The 23,592-nt window shown below is 40.1% G+C and overlaps 1 protein-coding gene across 4 annotated transcripts in view; it reads left to right on the top strand.

Annotated features, from left to right (window-relative positions):
• Positions 1-23,592, top strand: part of pde5ab (phosphodiesterase 5A, cGMP-specific, b) — a 317,570-nt gene that overhangs the window by 169,867 nt on the left and 124,111 nt on the right. For all 4 annotated transcript variants that reach the window (XM_078163748.1, XM_078163749.1, XM_033652071.2 and 1 more), the window contains exon 8: positions 14,227-14,294. In XM_078163748.1, coding sequence (XP_078019874.1) covers positions 14,227-14,294 — 68 coding nt within the window. The remainder of the gene's footprint in view (positions 1-14,226; positions 14,295-23,592) is intronic.

Raw genomic sequence — 23,592 nt, 5'->3', positions numbered from 1 at the left:
CGCTCGCCTTGCCCTGAGTGCTGCTAATTCTAGCCCTGGTGGATAGGTCCGTGCTCCTATCCTTCACTGAGTCACAGATCCAATGCATAGTCGTGTCCGTTCCAAAAAAAAAAAAAAAAAAAAAAAAAAAAAAAGGTTAATGTAAAGTAAAGTAATTTAATTTGCAGTTTACATGTAGTTAATTTAGTTGTTTTTGTAGTTTATTAACTTTGTTTGCCTTAAGATTTTAGGTGTAAGCCGTGTTAGGTGTTTTGATGAAAACTCTTGAACAGGAAACAATTTATCAATCTATATACTATCTAATCTATCTTTCTATTAACAGACAGACAGATAGATAGATAGATAGATAGATAAAATAGAAAAAATAGAAAAAATAGATATAGAAAATCTAAAATCTAAAATAGAAATAAATAAATAAATAAATAAATAAAATAAAATAATGATCGTGATAATGAGTAAAAGGATAATCAGATCAGTTCATACTGCTAGTAGTATCCCTCCAAATAGGTGTATACCATACATACCTACATACTGAATATATATAAACACATCTGTTTGCACGAACCCGTATACAAAAAATTACATAAACATTTATATCTACATATACATATAGGGAACCAAACCTTATATGCCAACCAATTTCACCTACTTAACTTAAGCCTAACCTTCTCCATTGCCCTAGACAGGACCTCAGTATTATCTGCTATAGCCCCATTTGATCGAGCAATAGAGAATTCTAAAGTAAGAATATCATGCAATAGGGCAATCCACTGGGAGATATTGAGTGCATGTGGGGGTTTCCATCTCTGTATTAGCATTTTCTTTGCTGCTGTCAAACCTAAAAACAACAGCCTTCTCTGAGAAAACTTAAGTAGCAAATGAGAATCATCATTTAACAGTAAAACAATTGGATTACAGGGTATATTGATTCCAATTATATCTCCTATCAGGGATGCTACTTGAGACCAAAAAAGCTCCACATCTGGGCATTGCCACATTGTATGTAAATAAGTTCCTATTTGTCTACAATTGCACAAAGAGCAAATGGGAGTAGAACAGAGTTGGAGTTGACAACATTTCCTGGGAGTGAGATAGAGTCTATGTCTAAATTTGTAATGGATCATTTGATGATTAATATTTCGTGATGTAACTTTGATATTTCCCCATACTCTCTTCCAGTTAATAACTTGCTCCCACTCTTTCAAGTCAACCCCCAATGTATAACTTGTAACTTTTTGCAGCTTTTGATATAGAGTGGATATCAAACCTCCTGATTGTAGATTTACTACATAGAAGCTTAAGAAGCGGATGTTCAGGAAGAGAAGTATTACATGGTACTCCATCAGCTAGAATAGCATTTCTCAGTTGTAAGCAAAAATAAAAAGATGTTCTGGGTAAATTATATGTGCTCTTAAGATCCTCATATGACCTTAGGCCTCTACCATTGTAGAAGCGAAAATCGGTGCCTGGAAGTGGGCCAGATGGCTCCCGACCTCGTCTTCTACTTCTCTTGCAGATCGTCCTCTGAGTTGACTTTAGCAGTTTAGGTTCAGTTGGCTACACTTAGAGAGACACTGGAGTCAAATAGAATCTGGTGCAAACGAGTTTAATGTGTTCACAAGCAATCAACACATACAACTCTGAGTCAGGCTCCGCAGCAAGACTGAAGTTTCACTTTCTGCGCACTCTCTTTTATGCTGGTGAAGATTTGAGAGAATCTCCACCCTTTTCCTTTAATTCTTCCCACCTAAGCCCAAACCTATTGGTGGCAGATCTTTTTCTTTTTAGGCTTTTTCCATCTGGTCCAAATCCATTGGTGGCAGGCCCCTTGGGCCCTTGTCCAAACATGACCTCTGGGCCTGGAAATCCCCAAATTCTCCCACCATTAGATTCGAGCCTGGTTTCACTTTATTTTTTAAAAATATATGAAACCTGGGGACTTTCTCTATACAGTCCCCTGTGCTTGTGTGAGCTTTTGAGTGTGTGTCATGTACTACAAACATTAGAGTGTGTGTGTGTGTGTGCTATTATTAAACAGTACATGGTGTGGTATATGTGTGCTTTTTCAATATGTGAGTGCATGACCTTGTGTTATGAATACATAGACTTTTACATGGTGTTTTATCACACATAGATGCATAACAAACAGTTTTATAGGACCTTATACATAAAACATGGTTATATGACTTTTACTCTTAATCAACGTATGCAGTATAACACCTTTACCTGATTAAAGATCAAATCTTACACTACACCATCTATAACATGACTGAAAGTGCAGATACCAGAATTAGACCATGGAGGGTAAATAATTGGTTTCCTCTCCAAGCAGAATAAATTATTTCGAAATATTGGTGTCTGAGTGTGCCACTGCATCTCCCATTTGCCTAATTTCTCCACTTGTTGGAGTGAGCAATCATAGGGCCAAATTTTGATTGGCAAAATCTGGGAGGTAAACCACAAAAAATTAATTCATCCAATTTGTGAGGGGAAAACAATACTATGTTCAATCTGGAGCCAAGAAATGTTTGAATCTTGAAGAAACCAATTCCTAAGTGGACTGAGCATAAATAACAGATAATATATAGTTTTCCTGTCCAGAGAAATTTTGATACAAGGCTCTGAATCTTGTCCCAATAGTGAGCAAGTGAAGGTAAAGGTAACATACTTGATAAAAAGTTGATCTTAGGTAAGACCATCATATTAACAACCGATATTCGACTACATAATGACAATGATTTATGACTGAACCATCTCTCCAGATTCCCTTTGACAGAGTCAGTTAATCGTTCGTAATTCTTATTAACAATTTTATCAAGAGTAGAGAAAATATCAATACCAAGGTACTTAAATTGAGAAACTATTGGAATTTCTGTGTGCAAATCTGAATAGTCTGAAACATTCTTTAAAAATAAAAGTGCGGATTTATTCAGATTTACTTTATAACCTGAGAAATTACTAAATAATAAAATTGTTTTTTTACTATATGGCAAATCATGAACCACATTTCTGAAATATAATAGAATATCATCCGCATATAATGAAATGGAATTGTGCACTTTCCCCACCACTATAGAATTTATATTTTGACATTGACAAATTTTTTGTGCCAGGGGTTCCAATGATATGGCAAATAAGAGCAATGACGAGATCCTCTGCCTATGGGAAATGGAGAGGAACACTGGTTTCCAGTCAACACTATTGCTGATGGGTTGCTATACAGAAATTTTAACATATATTGTCCACCAAGTGGATTTCCAGTGTGAACCACAGAAAGCTCCACTCAAGACGGTCAAACGCCTTTTCCGCGTCAATAGATAATATTGCAAGCAGGGAGCACACATTAGGTGCAGCATGGGGTGGCAGTAGCTCAGTCCATAGGGACTTGGGTTAGGAACCGGAGGGTCGCCGGTTCAAGTCCCTGTCCGGATCAAATACGGAGCATGGACTGGTGGCTGGAGAGGTGCCAGCTCACCTCCTGGGCACTGCTGGGGTGCCCTTGAGCAAGGCACTGAACCCCCCAACTGCTCGGGGCACCTGACCAAGGCAGCCCCCTCACTCTGACATCTCTCCACTTTTTGCATGTATAGGTCCTGTTTGTGCATGTGTGTGTATTTCGGACCTGTGTGTTAATGAAAATGGAGTGAAAAAATTGAATTTCCCCTCAGGGGGATTAATAAAGTATATAAAATTGAAATGTATAATATGAAGTAGTTTTCTAACATTGTCTGATGCTGATCTATTTTTAACGAAACCTGAATGATCAGGATGAATGAGCTTAGGTATTACTAAATCTAATCTATTAGCTAAAGATTTGGCAAACAGATTCACATCAGAATTAAACAATGATACTGGCCTATAACTCGTACAAACTGTGGGGTCTTTATTTGCCTTACATAAAAGTAAAATAATAGCTGTATTAACGTCTCTGTTGAAAAATGCCTTCTGGAGAAATGCATCAATCATATCCAGCATAATTGGTCCTAAATCAGACCAAAACTCAAGATATAATTCTGGGGGGATGCCATCTAATCCAGGCGATTTACCTCTTTTCATCTGTTTCAGTGATTCAAATAATTCATTTAGGGTAATTCTAATATCTAAGGACTTACTCTCCTCTTTTGTAAGCCGAGGTAAATTCAAGTTCTCAAAAAAAGAGTTCATAAGTTCAAATGAGTTCTCCATTCCATCTATTTCACTCTGGTATAACTCTTGGTAAAAATTTCTGAATTGCTGATTTATCAGTTGAGGATCATGCAAAATTGTGCCATCTTCGGCTTGTATTGATGGTATAACAGACAAACATTTGTTATTACGGAGTTTACTGGCCAGTAAAAAACTGGGTTTGCTGCCGTCTAGATAGTGGGATTGTCTAACTCTATGTATTAAAAATTGAGACCTCTGACTGAGGAGACAGTTTAATTTTAATTTAATTATGGATAACTCTTTCTCCCTATCAGCAGAAAAGTTGTTGTGTTGTTGGTGAATTAAGGAAGAAAGATGATGTTCCAAATTATTTATCTCCATAAGTTGCTTCCTATTTTGACCAGAGGCAAATGCAATTGAATTGTTCCGTGTAAAGCCTTTTGTGTTATCCCACAGAATTCTAGCATCAGAGACAGAGCCTTTATTAATGGATAAAAATTCCTTTAACCCTTCTCTAAACTGATTAGTAAAGTCAGAGTTCTGCAAAAGACTAATATTAAACTGCCAGCGTGTTGCACGACTGGGAGATGTAGTTAGCAAGAAGACACACAAATTGGCATGGCGATCAGACAGAGACATATGTATTATTTCTGCTTTATGAACTCGATGAACCAATTGGGAAGAAATAAAAATATAATCTATCCTCGAGAAGGAACCATGTCTGCCCGAATAAAAGTATACTCTCTTGTAGTGGGATTATGTGTTCTCCATATATCCAAAAGACCATAATCTGAAATTAAATTACGTAGGGCAAGAGTATTTGGAGATACATTAGTCTTAGTTGTTTTATCCATTAAGGGATCCATAATTGTATTATAATCACTCCCTAAAAAAACTTTAAATTGATTAATTTTATAAAGAATTTGGTATAAAGATAAATAAAAGGATTTGTCATACACATTGGGAGCATATACTGAAAGAAAATCAACTTTTTCCCCTTCGATAATAGTTTTAACATAAGCAATCATTCCCTCTTGGTCACTGCCTTTTCCTACAATATCAATTTGAAGAATGGAACGAAATAATATAATTGTTCCCTTAGTTTTATTGCTTGCCGATGAATATGATGCTACTTTGAATATAGTGTTATTAATTTTAGTAACATCTTGTTGCATCAAATGGGTTTCTTGTAGTAAGGCAGTGTCTACCTTTTTTTCCCTTAATATCTGTAAACAACTACAACATTTCTTTGCTTCATTAATGCCCTGTACATTCCGAGATAAAATAGATAAACCTGACACCATTAAACTACTTTAATAAGAAAGAAGGAAAGAGAGAGAATTAATAATAGTATGTAACATAAGAGAAAATGGCATACATAAACGCTCAAGACACAACCTAATGCCAGCATGTTCCCAACCTCCCCTACCCTCCCTCTTCTCAAGCCAGAATCTTCCCACTAGGCCCACAGCCCTTTTCCAAAACTCCATCCCCCCACCCACCCCAACACAAAAATGGGGAGAAGTCCTGAAATAATCCAAACTGGGATTTATGTGATCAAAATCATTATTTACCCCATCTTGTTGACTCCTATTAATCCACAACACTAGCAGAGCTGTGACAAACAGAGCGGTTCCTAATTGAATTCCCTTCAACCTAACCCTTATTGATAGTAGAAAAAAATCGAAAATAATAACTATAATAATAACAAAAGTGAAAATCAAGATAGCAGTGGGCCTATTTACTTTCCAGCCCAGCATTTGTAAGCTTTCAAGGAATGAAAATATATCTTCTATAAATAACTGTCCAATCAGCTAACAGTCAATATCAGTTATTCCGAGTCACTTAATTGTCTCTCATATTCAGTCCTAGTCAAAAATAGTCAAAAAAAAATTGTTGCAAAAAAAAATAAAAAAATCAAGTCTTCCACAAGAAGAAGAAAAGAAAAAAAAAAAGTTATCTCATACCTGCTCGCCAGCCATACATCCACATTCAACTAGGAAGTTGAAAGGCTGGGACATAAAATAATCTGTCCACTCCTTTGTAGACAATCTACTAGCCTGATGGTGTTAAATCCGCAGTGTAGCTGGGGTTAGTGAGCGACGGCTTCACTTGCTTCTCATAGAAATCCATAGCCTCCGCTGCGTGAGTAAAGGAAAAAGTTTTGCTGTAGAAGGTGACCAGCATCTTTGCAGGATGAAAAATGCCGCATCTCAGATCGGTTTTACGAAAGAGTGCTTTCACCTTGTTGAATTCAGCCTGTTGTTTCCGCAATTCAATGGTCATATCAGGGTAAATGCTGATTCTTTGTCCTCCGAAGTACAGCTTGTCCCCTTTTTCTCCAGTCAGGCACTGAATGGTGTGCCTCACCTCGAAACGGTGCAGCCGCGTTATCATCCCGTCTTTGGCTGTAGCACCTGTGCGGTGAGCAATACTAACCAAGGGAGGTGGCCTCAGGGCGTCTTCACCAAACAGTTTGTAAAAAAGTTTGTTAACAAAGCTGGTAGGTTTACCTGCCTCGATTCCTTGCTGTAACACCAGTATGCGCAAATTAAATTTCCTGCTTTGGTTTTCAAGTGCATCCGTCTTCTCTTTTAATTGTTCATTCATTACTAGCAGGTCCTTGTATTGTTTCTCCATAGCGGACATGCGTCCCTCTATGGCATTCGCCGCAGCTTCCAGATCTTCCACTTTTGACTTACACGACTTGACAGTCCCTTCAAGCTTCTCTAATTCCTCGTGGATGGGTTTTAACTTGTTGTCAAGCGCAGCTGAAATCTCCTCACGGACAATTCCTCTGATCATTTTGCCAAGAGATTCAGGATCCATTATGCTGCCTCCTGTGCTGCGTAAGCCTGATTTAGAAGGCATAAATTACAGCATAAAGTATCCAGGATGTCCGGAAAGTATTTTGCCAAAGTAGAATAAATTCGGATAAAAGGGTAGGCTAGGTCTACCTTAATTTCAAATTAATTCATTTGAAATGAATGGCGTGTGGCAGGAGTTGGCGTCCTCGCTACTTGCCACCGGAAGTCATCCTCCGAACTCTTGTTTTTTCAATTAGAATACTTAATTAATTTAAAAACTAGGCTCAGTGAGTGACCCTGACCTGGGCAACGCACTGGTTGCTCTGGTTGTTACTGGTTTGTGAACATTAATTGTTGTTACTGAAACTTGCATTACTGTAATTTAAAGTATTCTCTGGCACATGAATTTCCCTCGGGATGAATAAATTTCTATTGAATTGTATTGAATTGTATTGAGGTGAATGCACAGAGCTTCATAGGCTCTGTTACAGTCCATCCAATTATTATACAATCTGTGTGTGTGTTTGTCCCTCTCATGACCTCAGAGCTGCCAGACCAGCTGTCTCTGTTTCTTTTATTCCTCTCCTCTCCCCTCTTTCTCTCTTTCCTTATTAAACATTTACTCTCAGATTACAGACTTTTACTGGCCTTATCTGTCAGACGACCCTCTGTAAACAGGTGTCAGTGTTAAATGTCTGTAGTTTCTCAAACAGGACCCACAGGTCTGTGGATTTTAACATAACCTTTCCTCTAGAGGAGGATCTTTCCTGTAGCAGGTCAAGTAAATGGCAGTGCTTGTCTTTAACACTCAACCGTACCAACAATAACACATCAGTTTTTAAGATGTCAGCCTGCGTTGGCTCACTTCATTTTACTGCAATCTGAGGCATCAATTTAGAATCAGTGATGTGTGTGTGTGTGTGTGTGTGTGTGTGTGTGTGTGTTAATATCCACAGTATACTGTATGTTGTTATGTCTCCGGTCTAGGGGAACCTAGTAGACAAAACATGATGTGTGACTCCCCACTCTTCCCATTCCCAAGAAAAGCCAGTTACACAGTTTTTAAACAACAAAGAAGCAGTTTTTTTTTTCCTTCAGATGTGAGCAGTGCCCAAAACAACAAACAAAAACAAAACAGGAGAAAAGAACCCAGCAATGCCAAACAAAAAGGGCTTCTCACTCCTACTAATGCTGCTTTTAGTGCTCCTATATACAGTGCTCTACAAAATAACACAAGAAAAATCTACTAACAATCCTGAACATAAAGCTGCTAAACAAAACTCTACTCACCTACTCAACATCAATCAAATATCTTTTTACTGAACCAAGCTTTCAAAATACACACACTAGTTTGCCAGAATCAAAAGTTTTTGCCTGCAGGTATTTACAAACAAAAGCACAAACACAATCTAAGGCCCAATCCCAAACCACTCCCTACCCACTACCACTTCACTACCGAGTGTCACTCCAAATCAAGTTCGCAGCTACGAAGGGCACTCCTGATTAAGGGGAAGTGTATGAAAGAGAAGCCAAACCATGGGACGCCCTCACCACTCTACCAGAAGAAGGAAGCAGATGTAACCATGGATACCGACAGATGCTTTGTGAAAGCAAAATAGAGCAACAGGCTATTAAAAAAAACATTTAAATATTAATTAAAATGAGTTAAATTAAAAAAAAAACTTTAATAAGTCAGATAAGAGATACAGTGCAGTGTAATCAAAGTAATTAACTTGTTCATATTTTATAGACACAGTTTACACATTCACAGATGAACTTTATTAATTAATCTGGGCAATCTTACCTCCATCCCTGCTTTGCAGCATTCCTCTTTTTAGTAAAGAGACTCATTTTTAATCCGTAGATTGATTAACTGCTTTGTTTTTTCTTCTGTCCCTGTGAACACATAATTATATATTTTTTAAAAATCATGAGAATGGGATGAGGAGTTTTAAATAGTTAATTTAAGCATATGGACATGTAGGTTTTCATCTTTTGACACCAAACATTCTGTGAGTTTGTTTGAGACTGTAAAGTCAGTGTGAGGAAAACAAATGTGTGTGTTTGATCTAAAATATTTTACAACGTAGAAAGACGGAACTCTTACATTTGTACGTTGTTTCCTCCATTGTGATGTTGCGCTTCCTGCTGGGCTCATCAGAAGCCTGCACTGATGCACACTCGCTATCTAAGGGCTGAGCAGTCCACTCGCACTCAGCGATAATTGGTTTGGGACAGCCCTTAACATGGCGGAGCTCCGCGTGACCACGCAAACGGAGGGGGAGTGGCCCAATTCCAATCCGATCCCTTACAGACTCACTGACCTAGAGGCGTGTTCATGTGAAGTGCGTGAGTGTGTGAGGGCTGTCCCATTGTCAAATCGTCAAGTCAGAGAGTCAGTGATGAGCCCTTTATGCCCCCTTACCGTAGGTCAGCATCGATGCGGACTTACGGTAAGGAAATTACCCACAGTTCATAGCATTGTGACATCAAATACAGGGGTTGCCCTCGGAACACCGGAAGTGTTATAAAAAAACCCGAAAACACGGTCAGCAGATATGCAAACGGTAACGTTATGGAAGGAGAGCGAAAAAACAGATAGATAAACAATGAAACATTACATTAACAAGGATTTAAGATGGTACATAAACACACATGAATTCAGAGGAATACCAGTGGTTATATTCCACACACAAAGAATATATATCTATATATGCCTATATATATAGATATATATAGATATATATTCTTTGTGTGTGGAATATATGCTGACAATAACGGATAAATGATCATGCCCAGAGCCGCCAATGTTAACAACATTTTGTAGAGAGGGGGATAAGTGCTGTCCCATTTCTATTTGTAGCATCCGGAGCCCTTTCAGACTCTCACACTCAATCACTTACAGCTGACATCAGTTAAGTCAGTGAGGGTTCAGGGCTTGAGTCTTTAGGGGCCGGATTGGAATTGGGCCAGTGAATAGGGTGAGGGGATAGGGGCCGGTTTGGGATTGGGCCTAAGTACTGGCTTTGCTGGTGGTGGAAAGGTGAAAGGAGGGAAGAGCTTCTTCTCCATCTTCTTCTCTGCGGTTTAACGGCAGCTTGCATCCTTAGCGCTGCATTACCGCCATCTTCTGGAGTTATTTGACTCCTATATTATCCAGTGCCTCATATTCTCCATATCAGTCCAGTTCTTTTTAGAAAGCATATCAGATACTTTCTGCCTTTCCCAGTCTCACCACACGCCAGTATGTCCTTTAAGCTAGATCCTGTGAGTTCTTCTCTCCTCATCTCCAGCATTTCCTTCCATTCCTCTCTGTATTTGTTGCAGTTAGTAATCACATGTTCCACTGTTTCTGGTGTCTGACAATAGTCACATAATCCATTTACATGTTTTCCTATAATGTGAAGTGTCCCATTCAAGTTACTATGTCCAATTCTGTCTTGTCATCACTGTCTCCTCTCTCCTGTTTCCTCCCCTGCTTCTACCAGCGCCCACTCTCTTCTGTAGTGCATATAGATGTCTCCCTCTCACCTCCTGCTCCCAGTGCTGCTGCCATTTTTCATTAGTTTTCTTCCATACTATACTCTGTCCTTCCAGTTTTGATAACTTGATCATGATGAATATATTTTCTTTTTTAACTGCTTGCTTGGCTATAAAATCAACTTTCTCATTACCCACAATGCCCATATGTGCTGGAACCCAAATAAATTTGACTACTATACCTTGTCTTATTATTCTTGAATGCATTTTCAATATTTCATACAATATGTCTTGTCGATATGTGGAAATACCTCGCTTACTGTATGTGCGCACAGTGTGTATTTTTGTCAGTTTGTGTTTACATACATGCATAATGCACTGTGTCTGTTTGTGCGGGGATGTGTATGGTGTACATGTAGGAATGTGTGTTTTCTGGGTTAGGGTGTGTGAATGATGTGTTTTCTGGGTCGGCGTGTGTGAATGATGTGTGATAGGGTTTAACATTGGGAGTGTTTTGTTCTTGTGAGTTGTTTAACTCCCTCCAGTAGATACTAGAATTGGCAACAGTTGTACTGAAACAAATTAGGCAGTGTGTTTGAGTATGTGCACATGTTGTGCCAAACTCCACAGTTGTTAAACCACCTACTACCTACTTTTGTATTCTCTCTTTATTTCTTCCTGTCTTTCCAAAACCCATTCAGTTGGTTTGCCATCACCAGTTTGTCAGTCTGGATCTGGAAGTCCCAGACATCTTAGCTCAGTCATTCTCACCTGCTGGTGGCGCTAGATGAAAAGTCAGTCAATCAGGAAAGTCATCCCCTGGGGACCATAAATGTTTGTACGAAATTACAAGGCAAACAGTGCAGTAGTTGTAACAGTATATCAGTATGGAACAAAGTTACTACTTTTTTCCAGCTGATCAACACGGGTATCCCAGGAGCCACAATGTTAGCATGGCTGAAACTATTTGGTTATGGTTATAGAAACATTGCAGTTATTGTTTTAAAAAAAGGACTGTTAGTTGCTGACAGGATGCAAAACTGTTTCTTGAGTCAAAGTCATAAGCTTTGTTGATCCACCCTTGAGCCTGCATGAACGTCTCATTAAATGATTTTTGTAATAGTCTGACAATGTTATGCTACTTCCACCTTTGCTCCTCAGAGAGGACAATACTTAGACGATCTGCAATCTGCAAATAATGAATGCTTGTCTGCTTGTTTGATCATAGAGCTGTTACATTTGATGCATCTCTGTTTTTCTCTCTTGCTAAAACTCTTCTCTCTGTGCATTGCTCTAGCTACAACTAACACTCAACTCATTAACTCTTCAACTGCCAGGTAGTTCTCTGAGACTTAATAGCTGCTCCCAAAATCTGCACTGTTGGAGAAACTTGCCTCCTTATTTAGCACCACTTGCACTTCTATTCTGAATACTGTTGCTCCCCTTAAATTGAAAAAGCTGTAGCCTGAAGGTTTGCCTTGGCTTAATGACACCTCCAGAGCCCAAAGGAAGGACTGCAGAAAACTAGAGTGAAAGTGGGAGTGTGATAAGCTTCTACTTTCCTTTGAAATTTTAGAAACAATCTACTAAAATATCAAGAAACAGTTAAAGAAATACTATGCAGGACTTTTCTAAAAAAAACAATGTATAAACAGAAGTAATGCCCCTCAGTTATCACCTTTGACCCATTAGAAGTGTGTGGCGGTGTATTTTTGTGCAGAGGCTCTGCCTGGATTCTCTAATTATGCCTCAGTGCTGGCAATCACCATGGCTGAAGGCTTTATGTGTTTGAGTTGTCTGTCCCATTCTCTTGAACGCAATATCTCAAAAACCTGTAGAGGGAACTTCTGAACTGAATAGTTTTGGGGGTTCACAGGCCAAGGTATATGAGACCTTGCGTTCATCCTATGAGAGAAAAAGAGAGAGAAAAAATAGAGAAAAAAGGAACAATTTTAGGACAAAACCACAAAGTATGACCTAGAGTACCTGTTGCGAAATTACATCGGTCACAGATATCAGATAAGTTAGGATACATTTTATTTATCTTTTCTTTGGAATAATGTAAATTATGCATGACTTTAAACTGAATCAGCTGCAGTCTAGCATTAATTAGCTTAGATAGATCCTCTCCATCCCCTCCTTCCACACCTCCTCAGTCAACTCTACACCAATCTGACTCCCACACAGATTTGATGTGGTTTAATGAGACGACACTCATGTTAGGAAACAATGACACAAATTTTGAGACAAGATGTTTAGAGCCAGGGTGATGTTTCATCAAAACATAAAGAGAATGTTCCTTTGGTCAGTTTTCAAAGATTTTTAACAAAATGTCTGTCTTTTAAATAACATAAATGGGTTTGAGGAAGAGAGAAAGTTTCTCTCAGCAATGTACAGATCTACAATGGTTGTCAGCCCTTTATCCTTCCACAAATTAAATGCTTGGTGAGACTGAGATGGAGTAAAATTATTACTGTAACTGCAACTTGACGTGTTTGTGGATGCATATAGTAGCAAGACGTTAATTCTAGTATTCTTCTTATTTTCTATGTTTGGGACGTTCATGTGCTTGTACCCCCACAGTGCTCAGGTGAGGTCAGGGGCAGTTGCACAAAGCATCTTCCTTAAGGTTGCCTTGAGATAAAATCAGTTGCGTAAAACATCCTTGTCTTCTCCATTGAACCTCTGTTACTAAAGTAAGGACAAAAACATAAAGTACCTCTGACTCCATCCTAAATGCAACTTGGCTGAGGTTATGGAAAAAAATGAGAAAAAATAAGGCTTCTCTAGAAGAGCATCCTGCGACCAGGAGAACTCAATTGACACGCTTAATGATGAGCACATGATTTTGAGCTACAAATTTGACAGGAAGTCAATTTATGATGGTGACCGTCTGGAGTTGGATCACTCAACCTTTCCCAAGCTGCGCTCTTCCAGCCCCTTTACAATTAATGATTGCTCTGCAGTTTTATACAATGTGAGCAGACTGCATGGGATTGATCTATCTCCAACTGATGCTGATACCTGCATGTGAAAACCCTCTGGGATGTGACCAAGGAACCATTCTTTTGTCCTTCCTTCACATGTAAACTTTGACTGATGTTTCTGAAGAATACAAAAAGACAAGCCTGATTTATTTCAATATTCCTGCATGCAAGAAAAGAATTCCATTATCTTGTGTCATCCTGTTATAAACTTCCCCACTTGCCAGAGACCCCAATAAATGTCATAACAATGCCAGATCTCTTTTCTGTTTAAAACAGCTTTATTACCCTCACCTAGATAGAGCAGGGTGACCTCGTGCCATAGAGTGAAGGTGTGTGTATGTGCATGCAAGGGTAGGGGGGCAAATTTTTCCAAAACCAAGAAGCCTTGTCCATCTTTTAACATCCTGTCCCCACCTCTTAAAAATGGAAAAAGAATCCTTTGCAAGGGTTTGGGAGTGCAGGTCGAGAGAAAACAAGTCCCTATAAGGTGGGGAAAGGCAAAGGAGCGCTGGAATGTCAAAATAAACTCTCCTTCTGGCAAGTCTTAATGGATAATAGATCAACGTCCCCTTTTTTCATCCTCTGAGATGTGTTTTAGGCTGTGTGCGCTGTACCACTGCTTTACTTGTGCTACTGGGATGTTAGGTTTAGCAATAATGGCTTAATTGGGAGGAATGAGGAAGTTGATATGGCCAGATGTTGCTATCTGATCCTAATAGGCAAGCACGTGTTGACCCCCCAGCAGGTCTTAGCCACATCACTCAGTCTGTCTCAGACAAATGAACTTATTTGTATTCTTCTTGCAGAACTCCTTCTCCAGTGTCTTTCACATGGAATATGAGGAGCTAGGTGAACTCCTAGAAGCCCCGAAAAGGTAAGGCAATGAATCTCTGACAGCCTTGAGCCATACTTCACCAGTTATAAGCATTAATGTTTCCTTGACTTTGCAAACTACATCTTTTCCTCACTCATAGAGGGCCATCAATGATATTTGTGTAACACACTTGCACAAGGATTCATTATCATATACTCTCACAGAAGGAGAAGCAGAAAAAGAGGGATGTGGGCAATATTTTGGCAGTAGTAAAGTCTTTTTGTACCCATTCAGTCACTTTGAATTAAAGAGAATAGAAAAAGCAGAACAGCTTAGTCCAATACTCATAAGTTTGCAGAGCTCATATGTAGCCCAGTGGGATCTTCTTGAGGTAATTCGCCTACTTCACCTGCCAAATACTCACTTATTTGATTGCCAGCTTTGGGCTAAAAGCTCTTGTTCTCATTATCCGGGCTCTTTTGGCTCAATATACTGTCTTTAGGATTGATTTGATAGCTCCTCAATCACAACCTTTTTATCATGATTAACTTTTACCGTCAGTCCCATATGGTCTACAATTGTTCTTTACCTACAGACACCCATGTTTTAGGGTAACATTCAATCTTATTTTATTTGACCGCTGCATTAGTTACATATGTGGAGTAGGACGACTACAGGGGATGGAGATGTGAGGCCAAAAAATGTTCAGTTTCTGACATTTTGAAAATCTAAAAGAGATGCAAGATTAAATTATTTTATCCCAATTTAAGTTAGCTGAGCGCTAAACTGGGAGCCAGCCGCTCGACTGGCAGAAGTTGCCCACTAGACCATGCTCAGCTGAGCTCGACTGTGCTCTGTGGCTGTCTCTAGTCTCTAGTGCACCTGCTCTACAGGCCCAATGTAGGGCTGGGCGATATAACGACTATGCTACAATATATCAATATATTTTCAAGCAAGATATAAATTTAGATAATACCGTATATATTGATATAGGGTCAAGTTGCGTTACATTACATACATACCAGTGTGCATCTCTCCTCTCTCACACTCTCCACACAGCTCCGCTCTACTCACTCACTCACAAGTTCTCCACCAACACCAAGAGAGACACAGAGCTGCTACTCTGTCTAATTTGTCTCTTAATTAGTCTACAGTCTGACATTGGTTTATATGTTGCACACGCTATGCTAAATCAGTCTGTGAGATGAATGAAACAACCGCAGCAGCATACAGTATGTACAGTACAGCGCTGTGCTGCATGTGTGGGAAACAGAACTGCTTGATTATGTCAGATGAGCGTTTGTTTGTTAGTTTGTGTGTAAGGTAGATCATAGCACATCGCCATTCCTCTTGGTAGTTGTAGTCTAATGTGTGACATTTAGACAGCGCCTGGATGCAGGAGACAGATGTGTTTTAAAAAAAATGCAGTGACAACAACGTTTCATATACAAGAGACATATATAATATGGACAAAGTGTCTCTCCTTCCCTCCCCCGGCCTCTCTGTTGATGCTATATTCATAAATAAGATTAACAGCCTAAATAAATAAAAAGATTGAAATCATTTTCCAGCACTAGATTCATTTGAAAAGCCATGGAAAACCACTTTTAACTCCCCCCCACAAAGATTTTTAATTGTTCCAAACTACAATGGATTGAGGCCTACTTTATACTTTTATACTCATGTTATAGTTTTGTGTCCTGTGCTGCAAACCTTTAAACCTCTGTAGCTCCAGTGCTATGTGCTATGGGCGACAGTAGCTCAGTCCATAGGGACTTGGTTTGGGAACTGGAGGGTCACCTGTTCGAGTCCCCATCCAGACCAAATATGGAGAGTTAACTGGTGGCAGGAGAGGTGCCAGTTCACCTCCTGGGCACTGCCGAGGTGCCCTTGAGCTTGGGGTGCCTGACCAAGGCAGCCCCCTCACTCTGACATCTCTCCACTTTGTGCATGTATAAGTCCTGTTTGTACATGTGTGTGTATTTCAATGACAATTACAAAAAGAGTGAAAAAATTGAATTTAATAAAGTGTGTATATATATACACACACATATATATATATATATGTATATATATATATATATATATATATATACATATAAAAGGTTAAGGTGCAGCCCTGCTATTTATCATTTTTCATTTACATGTTGTGCAGCTGTATATTTTCAAATTGCATTTTATTTTGACCTAGTTTTTATAAAAGTGCTTGTGACCTCTCAAATGTGAATTTGACTTGCAACTGAATATGTAGCCCATTTCATAGAAAATACAGATATATATGTATATATATATATATATATATATATATATATATATATATAGTGTATTGCCATCCAACGTGAAAATAGATATAAATCTTTTTCATATTGCCCAGCCCTAGCCCAATGAAGTGGAAGCAGCACTGATCATGCAGGTAATTTCATTCTGCAGAAATACAGCTTTTTTAACTTCATGCACCACTGAGCAGCTATATATATGTATATGTATATATATGTATATATATATGCATATACATATATAGTAAAGAGGCTTTTGAAGCAGTTTTTTTTTGAAAGGTTATGTTAAAGGTTGTGTCATAAATTTCTATGATTGAATTTGTACTCATTCAAAGGAAGTGTAATGGAGGGCTTAATTACTTTGTAACAGCTAAGTTATTTTTGTAGTGTAGATTTCTTTGTTTCCCTGGCACCAAAGGGGGAATAAATAGCAACAAAAACAAAATAAACCACAATATAAAAACATCAGTACCAGCAACCGTCCAAAATGTTATTTTAAACATTGGTATGACTGTCGGTATCACTGTGGGTATCGGTATCGATATCGATATCGGTATCTGTATCGGTATTGGCCCAGAATTTTTAAATTGGTGTATCTCTAGACACATGGTTTGCTTTATTCACCAAAGCGATTTTCCTGGAAAAGGAACACTAATGACTACAGTTCATAAACAGCAGAAGTCCTACTTCTTTTCCCCGTTGATGATGATGATGATGATGATGATGATGATGAAAATGATGATGTTTCTTAAACAGCATGACTATCAAAGAGGAGAAAGAAAGAACATAAAAAGACACAGAAGAGAAATGCAGATAGAGCAGCCAAACCGTGAAGAATCAAATGATATAAGGATTTAAAGGCAGGATGAGTCAAGGGTCAGGATGAGAAGAAAAGGATTGGAGGAGGCTACAGCTGCAGAGCTTCCTGACATCAAGTCGTACTCCAGCCAAGAGGAGCAAATAAACTGTAATCTGATTTAAAATGCAATGAGATAGACACCTCAGTCCAAGCAACACCATTTGACTGTGTGTGTGCATGTGTGTGAACACTTGTGTTTGCTATGTGATGTAATTCACCAATACATAGGGCCGATACTCGTCTTTCATTAGGTTTTGCCCATGGGCTACCTGAAATAACAGATAAGCTACATTTTGATGGATTACCTAATTATAGTAGAATTTATGAAAAATACTCCAGGTGTGTGAGAACCCCTCAACTGATCTGATAGTAGTCAGACCAGATCAGATTTCACTTAAGTATGCATGTGCTTCAGATACAACTGCTGTGTAGGTTCCCCACACTGAATAAGAAGCTCTCCCTCCTGACAAGAATAAAAATCTAGAAGATATTTATCCTATCCTCGATAGCAGAAATAGCGAAACTCACAAATATTGGTCTAAGTTTCAGCTCACAGGTGCTTCAATCAAATCTTCTTGTATCAGGCTGTGAGCAACCATGGCATGTGATGGTATTAATGAGGATACTCAAAGGAGCAGGCAAGGATTCTTATAAGATTCTTCATTCATCCATCCATTTTCATCCACTTATCAGAGGCCAGGTCACGAGGGCAGCAGGCTGAGCAAAGCACCCCAGACGTCCCTCTCCTCAGCAACACTTTCCAGCTTCTCCTGGGGGACCCCAAGTAGAGTTCCCAAGCCAGATGAGATACGTAACTCCTCCAGTGTGTTCTGGGTCTGCCTGGGGGCCTCTGACCAGTTGGCCAGGTCCAAAATAACTCTAACAGGGGGCACCCAGGAGGCATCCTGCTCAGATGCCCGAACCACCTCAACTGACCCCTTTTGACTCAAAGGAACAGGGGCTCTACTCCGAGCTCCCTATGAATGTCTGAGCTTACCCTGTCTCTAAGGCTGAGGCAGAGGAAACTCATTTCGGCCGCTTGTATCCGCAATCTCATTCTTATAAGACAAACAAAACAAAATAAAAAGGCATATGATTTTAAATAATAAAACTCTGGTTTGACCAAAAAAAGTATATCCTAACTTAAGGTCCACCTACTAGCCTATTCAAGAGCTTTCAACCTCATTTCATGGTCTTCATCAGCAGATGGAGTTTGCTTAGTTGTCATAAAGATGGTTCAGTATTTTTCATTCCCAACGGGTCAAATACCGTCTTTTTGCCAGTGATCTTGATATCAGACACCATCACACCGAGGCACCCTTGGCAGCAGGTTTCAAATCAGGGGGCAACAACCCAACTCTTTAAAAACTGCTGCTTTGTGGATGTTGGCATCAGATACAGACACACAGAGGCACCTTTTGCAGCAGTACGGTATACACTGGGCTGCGTCAGTTTGTAATGCCAGCCACAACACAACAGTCAATGGAGTTACATGATGTAATACATGATGTACATCACATGTTGTGACATTGGCCTCTAGTTACGCAGACCTTCCTGGACCTTCAGGTGGGGGGGTTCAGGATGCTGGAGAGGGAGCTGGGCTCTCTAACCTCCCGGGTCCAGGAGTTAGAGGCCCAGCTCCAAGGAGTGGAAGACCGGCTCCAGAGTGAGTGACAGGCTGCTCCCACTGGCCTCAATAGATGGCCACGGTCCCCGCAGCCAGGTGGCCTTTAAGGCCACGCACGTGTGGAGGTGTCGCTAACCAGAGGAGAGGAAGAAGGGGGGGGATCAATAAATAAAATAAATTGAACGTTGAAATAATTTGTTTTGGGTGATTTGTTGTAGCCTATATTTAATGTGATTGAGTAAATTTACACCATAAATGTGTGAATGGATGTACTCCCTTACAGTTCACATAAGTGATGGCTTGGGTATCTGGGGCGCGCAACTGTACATGAAACCTCGTTTCGTTTCCAGCTGGCTCTCAGGTGTGGATGGAAAAATTATGTGCTCATTTGCATGTCGGACTAGACTAGATGTCACTGCATGTATAGCCGAACTGACAGCTCTCTGACTGATCCCCGCCACCGCGGCCACATTGTGCTGGAAAGACCCAGTGGCGAAGAAGGTTAGAGCCACTGTCACCTTTACAACAACAGGGAGAGCACAGGTGCCACCGGGGTGCGCATCAGAGGCCACGATGCACGTCACCACTTGGACCACCTTGCAGGGTAGATGTAATTTGTTCCTGTGTAATGAAAAGGAGTACGACATGAAATGACAATTACATTGGACACGGCGGTATTCCAGTCATTATTCATGTGGCACACCTGCATTCCAGCTCTGTCATGCCCGAATAGGATGTCCTTTGACGGTACACCCTTTCTGCGTAAGTCCTCCTCCTCCTCCTCGCAATAATGTACTCCATCTTTGTAGATCACATTAAGCAAGAACATTTTAACATTTGTATAGGCAATCACATGAAGCACGTAAACCCTTAAGACACTGAACATAACTTACAATTTGTTGACAGCGTTTCTCTCGTGCGCGCGCTCTCTCTTTCTCTCTCGCTGTCTCACTCTGTTTCTTTTCTTTTGACTTTCCTAAGATGACAGATGCTGAATATATACTCCCTATCTGATGCTGTGGCTGTTTGTGATTGGCTGAGAGGGATGTGAACCCATTAGTTTGCAGCTGTGTTAATCAAATCAGGTTGGGTTTCCATTATGCGTGCCAAACGGTGCCAATCCCCTTTGATCTGACATCAGATGTGACGGGACAGTCGATATATAGATACATTTATGTGCTGATTGCTGATAGTTGCATTGAATAGTGTTTTTTGTGGGTATTTATTGCATTGTTAATGTGCCTGACATTCTGGAAACCTGCCTGTGAGGTTTTGGTGACGTGTGCGCACTGTCCGCCAGTCAGCCAAACTTCCACTTACACCGGCTGCGCTCCGCCTGCGCTGACAGTAGACCTGGTTTCAGCTGGCAAGCTTTTAGCGCACCTTCGGCGAAGCCTTTTGGCAAGAAACTGTCACTGCGCCAAGCTGGATCTGTGGACATCTCTCCCTGCTGTGCCGCCACACCCATCTCAGCGCATCTCGGTCTGCCAAATTGCCAAACTGAGCGCGCCTCGGGTTGCGCTGCTCGAAACTAGCTCTGTGCGGGGTTCGCCACACTGCGCCGCGCCAGGAAACTAGAGGCCATTATGTTAGTAAGTGGTAAATGAACCTGCACCTCTTTTCTGCTCCACGTAAAGTGCTTTTACACTACATTTCACATTCACCCATTCACACACACAGCCACATACTGGTGGCCGAGGCTACCATACATGGTGCCACCTGCTACTCAGTAACCATTCACACACTCCTATATACCAATGGAACAGCCACCTGGAGCAATTTGGGGTTCAGTATCTTGTCCATGGATACTTTGACATGTAGACTGGAGGAGCAGGGGCTCAAACCACCTATCTTCTGATTAGTGGACGACCCGCTCTACTTCCTAGCCACAGCTGTGGCAACTGTACTTATTTTTAACTAAACTAGGATGTTTTTTGGAAACCTAACTCTATTCTAGGCTTGTGCCGGTTTGAAAATTTTCCAACTGGTTTGATTTAAAGCCAAATATCTAACCGAACCGATATATCGAATTATATACCTAATTTTACCACTGGGGGTCGCATTTGAGCTATTTTTCCCAGTAAAACCCCATTATAGATGTAATGTCCTTCCAATCCACTAGGTGGCGGTAATGCTGTATTAACCGCCAATACACACAAGGTTACGCAAGAAGAAGAAGATGCAGAACGACACCAAGGAACCTTCCTCCGACCAAAGAGCATGGCTACCAAGAGGCGAAGCTCCGTTGAATTTTTGCCAACAGCCACTAGGGGCGCTGCCGCCATTTTGGACTGTTGAGCTTGGACTGTTGCGCCCAGACAACATGCAAGATGTCAAGGAGAGAGGAGAAAAAAGTAAAAGAAAACAGTGTAGTACAATTAACTGCAACAACTATCAGTGGAACACCCCGCACCTGGCCTTCCACCGTTTCCCGAAGGATCCCGACAAGTAAGAACTCCTGACGTGTAATTTTTGAAGTGTTTTAATATCAATTTAATATGTCAGTTTTGGAGGGAAGGTAACACGCACACACACACACACACACACACACACATATATACATATATATACATATATATATATATACATATATATGGCCTCTTGGACCATTTATATCAGAATTGATTACTGCTTTAGCATTAAAATATATCATATTAAAATAGCCTATATATTATTATTATTATTATTATTATTATTACTGTCCCCTTACTGTACAAACTGTAAATAAATCTTTATTCCTGACTATGAGACGTCGCCATTAATGTGTTTCTAGTTAAAATATTGATTTTTTTAAAAAAAAATTTTGGTATTTTGGCATATGGGGTGATTTTGAAGGAGTAATTAAGTTAATCTTTTCATAAGTGGATGTAATATGTAGAGATGCCATCTAGGCCGTTTTTCTTCATTTTGTTGTTTTTTAAAGTCTATATTTTGCTTTACAAAAACGTGAAAAAGCAGCTGTGACCAAGCTATCACGAGGTGAGTAGCATTGTAAGCATAATTAATAGCGATATACTTCAGTTTGTCTGTGTGTTTTTGTATGCAAGCGGGTCTGCTGCGGTCTGCTGACAGTCCAAAATGGCAGCGGTAGGACGAAACCATGGGCGAGTCTCTTGCTATGGGGCGTTCTATTGAGCTTCGCCTCTTGGTATCCATGCTCTTTGCTCCGACTCCGCTCTCTTAGTGGAGACACGGAGGTTGAGAGGGCCGAGCGAGAGGACGTTCCTGTAGTAGTTCCAGCCCCCCAAATAGTACCAGGAACTTCTTCAGTGGAAACGGGTTACTAGGGCAACAAACTGAATGACCGCTGACTCCCTCGCATTTTTCCCCGCCTCCAATGAAATTTGATCTCTTGCAGCAGCAGACAGCTGAGCAGAGCAGAGCTGCGGAGTCCCTCTGAAGCCTCTGAGACAAACTAAACAAAACACTTGTAGGCTCCTCCAATTCATTCATAAACAAACATAAACCTTATTAAGTTGTCATAATGCATGTTACAATGCAAGATAAGTTGAATATAGCCCCTTGACACGCCGCCGATGTGATTTTTTTTTTTTTTTTTTTTTTAATCCGGTTGACGTGAATTAAACCCGGTGGAGCTCTTAAACCGGACCGAACCGAGGCACAAGCCTACTCTATTCCTTTGTTGTCTAAGCATAAGAAAGTAAACCTAAAACTGAAGTGTTTTACCTACGTTGGAAGTTTAATGGAAAAGACTGTATGCATGTGACGAGCAGAAACTGATAATTTCCTGTGAAAACAGAGGTGTATTTTGAAAGATACAATGCATGTTACGAGCGTAAAGACACTATAGTTCCGTGTATCAAACTTCTTCTAAAACGACTAAAAAGGACTCTTGTTTTTCGAATCAATGTTTAAACATGTTTATTTTAAATGCACGTGCAGAAATGCCAGCTTCAGGGTTTCTGTAACGTTTATTTGTTCACTTTTACCGAGTAGGCTACTGACCCCCTATAGATTTCAATTGTATTTGCTAAGCTAAGCCGCAATACTAGAGACCCAGCCACTGGATATACAGACACAAAAAAGATATCAATCATGTTGTCTCAATATGAAAATGATAGAGAAAGGGCATAACTCCCAAATCGTCAGAGTATTCTTTTAATACTGATATATCTTTGTGTTCTTTGTGTACTGACAACAGCACCGCAAAAAATCAGGTTTTATTGACTCTGTGTTTTGCAGTAATACCTGCTCCTGGCAACGATGCAGCAAAGAGACATGAAGTCACTAAAACCTGATAGAAAACACAGTTTGTGAACCCCCCTTTTTTTGGTAAAACAGATAGACCTGTCAGGACTCGTGAGGTTCCTGTCTTAAAACACAGTTTTCCAAGGTCTGAGCAGTTAAACCCAGCGAGTGGATATTCTCCAAATCCAAGCTGTTATATCTGTGTATGCATACAGAGGAAAATGGGCGGTTATTAAAATCCCAGCAGTGTCAGGGATGACACAAACCAGATGTCTTATCTTGTGTCATCCTCCATAACGTCACTTTTTTTTTTACAGCTTGCTCTCATGGCTGTCTCTTCCCTATTTAGATCCCAAAACTGACTTGAAATTACAGCTGTGTGTTTGT

The sequence above is a fragment of the Epinephelus lanceolatus genome, chromosome 22 (genome assembly GCF_041903045.1).
Source record: "Epinephelus lanceolatus isolate andai-2023 chromosome 22, ASM4190304v1, whole genome shotgun sequence".
In the NCBI taxonomy this organism is placed as follows: domain Eukaryota; kingdom Metazoa; phylum Chordata; class Actinopteri; order Perciformes; family Serranidae; genus Epinephelus; species Epinephelus lanceolatus.
Note: the sequence above shows the minus strand (reverse complement) of the source record. Positions and strands in the feature narration are given on the sequence as shown.